Consider the following 4,401-nt stretch of genomic DNA (forward strand, 5'->3'; position numbering starts at 1 on the left):
GGTCCACTGGACATTTGATGGTTAATGTAGCAGATTTCAAAGTACAGTCACCATGCTGTTGTCTTTCAGGAGCTTTTGGCCATAGAGACCCAGGGACATCTCAGGGGAGGTGAGTGGGGAGGAAAAAAATGACATCCTCTGCTACTGAGCTGGGCCGGGCTCCTGGGATACAGGGAGCTCATACAAGCAGGCATTGCTGAAGAGAGACAGCTGTGCTCTGGAGCAGCTCTTCTGCACAGCTCAGCTGGGCTGGGGGCATGATCTGCTGGTGACATGAGGATAGATGGAAATGAGTGATAGCAGGCTCTGAGCCCACTGGAGGAGGATTTCTCACAGCTCTTGACACGGTAAGTCTCTCACTGCAGGCAATGCAGCTGCCTTTACTGGAGGGATCACTTATCCTGCAAACAGGCAGATTTCTGAACGACAAATTTAAGTGCACAGTGTTTCGGTCAGTGTTCTGAGTGCAGGTATGGTAAGGGTACAAGACATGAAAACTGCTCATAAGAAGAATATATCCAGAAGCTGGGATATGATTAGGAAATGAAATCGACGTAAGATCTAATTTAACTTCTACTTCTTGTAGAATAATGAACCTCAGGAAACTAAACACAAAGTATAGAGTTAAATGGCCAATTTCCAAAGACCAAGAAATTTTTTTTAATATATGACGGGAGGAGTGTATCTGAGGATGGTCTTCACTCGTCATTATCTCCTGCACCCTGAACAGGACTCCATGCCCAGGAAGTACCAGATGCCCAACAGCAGCTCCATCAGCGAGTTCCTCCTCCTGGCGTTGGCAGACACGCGGCAGCTGCAGCTCCTGCACTTCTGGCTCTTGCTGGGCATCTACCTGGCTGCCCTCCTGGGCAACGGCACAGCCGTAGCCTGCGACCACCGCCTGCACACCCCCATGTACTTCTTCCTCCTCAACCTCGCCCTCCTCGACCTGGGCTGCATCTCCACCACTCTCCCCAAAGCCATGGCCAATATTGTCTTTGACACCCAGGCCATTTCCTACGCAGGATGTGTTGTTCAGGTATTTCTGTTTGTGTTTTTTATCTCAGCAGAATACTCCCTTCTCACCATCATGTCCTATGACCGCTACGTTGCCATCTGCAAGCCCCTGCACTACAGGACCCTGCTAGGCAGCAGAGCTTGTGCCACCATGGCAGCAGCTGCCTGGGGTGCTGGGCTTCTCTATTCCCTGCTGCACACTGCCAATACATTCTCAATGCCTCTCTGCCAAGGCAATGCTGTGGATCAGTTCTTCTGTGAAATCCCCCACATCCTCAAGCTCTCCTGCTCACAGTCCTACCTCAAAGAAATTTTTGTTGTTGTGGTCAGTGCCTCTGTAGCATCTGGGTGCTTTGCTTTTATTGTATTCTCCTACGTGCAGGTCTTCAGGGCCGTGCTGAGGATGCCCTCTGATCAGGGACGGCACAAAGCCTTTTCAACGTGCCTCCCTCACCTGGCTGTTGTCTCCCTGTTTATCAGCACTGCCATGTTTGCCTACCTGAAGCCGCCCTCCATTTCCTCCCCATCCCTGGACCTGCTGGTTGCTGTTCTGTACTCGGTGGTGCCTCCAGCAGTGAACCCCCTCATTTACAGCTTGAGGAACCAGGAGATCAAGGATGCCTTCAGGAAAATATTGCAATATACATTGTTTCTCCATCAAAATTATTGTCATCACTCTCCCAAGACTATAATGACTTAGGAAAAGCCTGACTGATTTTATGTGGTTTCCATTTTCTCTTCTTGTTTGTTAGTCATACCTGCAATCAATTTAATTCCAATTAAATAATATTCAGTAGCAGTTGTTATTTCTACTGCTTAGTTCCATGTGATGAATCTATTGCACTCAATGAAACAGGTTTTATGAATAGTTAAAGAAATCAACAAGGGTTTATTTGTTTTTCCTCTCATCTGTTCTGGATCATCAGTAGAGGCTCAGTGTGTAAGAAACAAATGCCACACAGAGCAGCAATGTCCCTGAGGAATGTCTGTCACTGCCTGGTGGGGACACTCTGCTGCCTTTCAGTTGTGCTGCTGCTGCTTCCCTGGAGCCACGGCCATGGGCAGCAGCAGGACGGGGTCTTTTCAGTGCTGCTCTCTTTGCAGCACCACGCTGTGCTCCTTCTCCTTGCAGTTGTGTCAGCCCTCAGGTCCTGCGTTACGTAGCAGACCATGGAGAAACACTTTTCCTGAGGTGTGCCTGGAATTGTCTCAAAGGCTTGGAAGAGCATTGCCATGTCAACAGACTGAAGTCTGGAGACTTGGGGGAGGAGAGTCCTGTGAAAAATGAGATGGCCTTGCTCTGTTCACAATGTTCCCATTGTGCTGGAAAAAGTTCTGACTGCAAACTTGTTTTTGATGGATTAGTTTATTGCCTGCTCACTCTCAGCCCGGGATGGCACACCTGTAAATCTCTGTGAGAAACATGTTCATGATCAACAATTTCTAATCAGGCCAAGATCTCTGTGAAGAGAAGTTTATTCATTAGTGCAGTAATGGGCACATACCCCCTACTGACAAGGGAGAAATTGCACAACTAGTCAGTGAAATCCATCCCATTGTATACCCTGGGTCCGACGCAGGTAAAGCCTCTCCTGGGACTCATTGGTTGAGCGTTTCAGGCTCACAACCTTCTGACGCTGGTGCTACCTGACATTTCCATACAATGCCTGTTACTTTGTTTTTAGGTGTGTTCTGTACTTTCTATGGCACTAGGAGGACAATATTATCAACAATCTGCCCACTAGTTCTGTCCTGTACCGGACTCTCTCCTGCCCTATAGAATTACCTTACCTAGTATTGCCTGTGCCAATTCTTCCCAGGTCTGAACGCCCCAGTCTCAACCTTGCTCTGTTCAGCAGCTTTCTTTGTGACTGGGAATTTCCACTGCAAAAACACCATCTACCTCTCACATGGTTTTACTCACCATTTACTTCATGACACTTTACACCTTACTTCAGGATGTACTCAGACTTTATTCCAGGTTTACTCAGACTTTAATTCAAGTTTATTCACAGTTTACTCCGTGTTTACTCTTACTTTTCTCTTGTTTTTTCTCACACGGTACTCCAGGTGTTCTCTCACCTTGCTTCATGTTTTACTCTCACTTTACTCCAGAATTACTCACACTTTACTCCAGGTTAACTCACACTTCTGTGATTAGTCACACTTTTCTCCTCATTTTTCTCACTCTTTTCTCTGGGTTACTCAAACTCACGCTTTGGCTTCATTCATGCATTACTCAAGCTTTCTTCTTAGCTTTTTCCAGGTATTACACACACTGCTCACCGGGTGTACTCACACTCTGTTCCAGGTGTATCACAACTTCTTTCAGGTTTTACTCACACTTTACGCCTGCTTTCCTCCGACTATACTCACTCTCTGTGCTGGGTATAGTCACACTCTAGTCCAGCTGTACTCACACCTTACTCCGGGTTTTACTCACACTTCACTGAAGGTTTACTGACACATTATACAAGGTTTACTCACACTTCACTTTATGTTTATTCACACTTAACTCCGCGTTTACTCACATATTACTTCTTGTTTACTTATATTTTATGGAGTGTTTACTCAAACTTTGCTCAAGGTCTACTCACTTTTTACTTAGTGTTTTACTCTCCCTCTCCTCCAGCTTTACTCACACTTTACTGCAGATTTACCTATACTTTATTTCCAATTTTATTCAAACCTTACCTTTGGTTTCCTCACACTTTACTCTGAGTTTATTCTAACTTTTCTCTGGGTGCACTCACATTTTACTCCGAGTGTTCCTACAGTTTAATCAGGTTTTTACTCTCCCTCGACTCCCGGTTCACTCACACTTGACTCCATTTTTATTCACAATTTACTCTGTGTGTGCCCACACATTACTCAGCATTTTCTCCAGGTTTTACTCACACTTTACTCATGTTTTTCTCACACCTTACTCTAGGTTTACTCTTATGTTTCTCCTGGTTTTACTAACACTCTATTCTAGGTTTTCACACACTTTACCTTTGGTTCAGTCACTACTTCGGGCGTACTCACACTTTACTGTGTATTTGGCACACACTTCACTTCATGTTTATTAACACTTTACTCCATGTTTACTAACACTTTACTTCCAGTTTACTCACACTTTTCTTTAGGTTTTCACAGATATTACCGTGGGTTTTGTGACAGATTACTCTGGGTTTACTCTTACTTTTCTCCTGGTTTTACTCACTCTCTACTTAGGTTTTACTCACATGTTGCATTGGTATTATTCACACTTTTCTCTGGCTTTTACTCACCGTTTACTCCAAGTTCATTCACTCTTTACTTCCAGCTTACTCACAGTTTACTCTGGGTTTTTACTCACACTGTACTCTGGGTTTTTCTCAGACTGTACCAATGTTTTACTCA

At 45.0% G+C, this 4,401-nt stretch overlaps 1 protein-coding gene across 1 annotated transcript; it reads left to right on the forward strand.

The window, feature by feature from the left end:
- The first annotated feature begins 982 nt into the window (after window positions 1–982).
- Window positions 983–1,717, forward strand: LOC100858721 (olfactory receptor 14C36-like). Its single transcript, XM_003643988.5, has 2 exons — window positions 983–1,039; window positions 1,124–1,717. Exons 1-2 carry the CDS (start codon window positions 983–985, stop codon window positions 1,715–1,717), a joined length of 651 nt encoding a protein of 216 aa, XP_003644036.5.
- The last annotated feature ends 2,684 nt before the right edge of the window (window positions 1,718–4,401 follow it).

Source organism: Gallus gallus, chromosome 33 (assembly GCF_016699485.2).
Source record: "Gallus gallus isolate bGalGal1 chromosome 33, bGalGal1.mat.broiler.GRCg7b, whole genome shotgun sequence".
Taxonomy (NCBI): Eukaryota; Metazoa; Chordata; class Aves; order Galliformes; family Phasianidae; genus Gallus; species Gallus gallus.

Bases quoted from the DNA above. Each gene is read 5' to 3' on its own strand.
- LOC100858721 (XM_003643988.5), top strand. From the start codon at position 983: ATGGCCAATATTGTCTTTGACACCCAGGCCATTTCCTACGCAGGATGT. The intron at 1,040-1,123 runs GTATTTCTGTTT...GCCATCTGCAAG, and splicing joins ACGCAGGATGTGTTGTTCAG to CCCCTGCACTACAGGACCCT.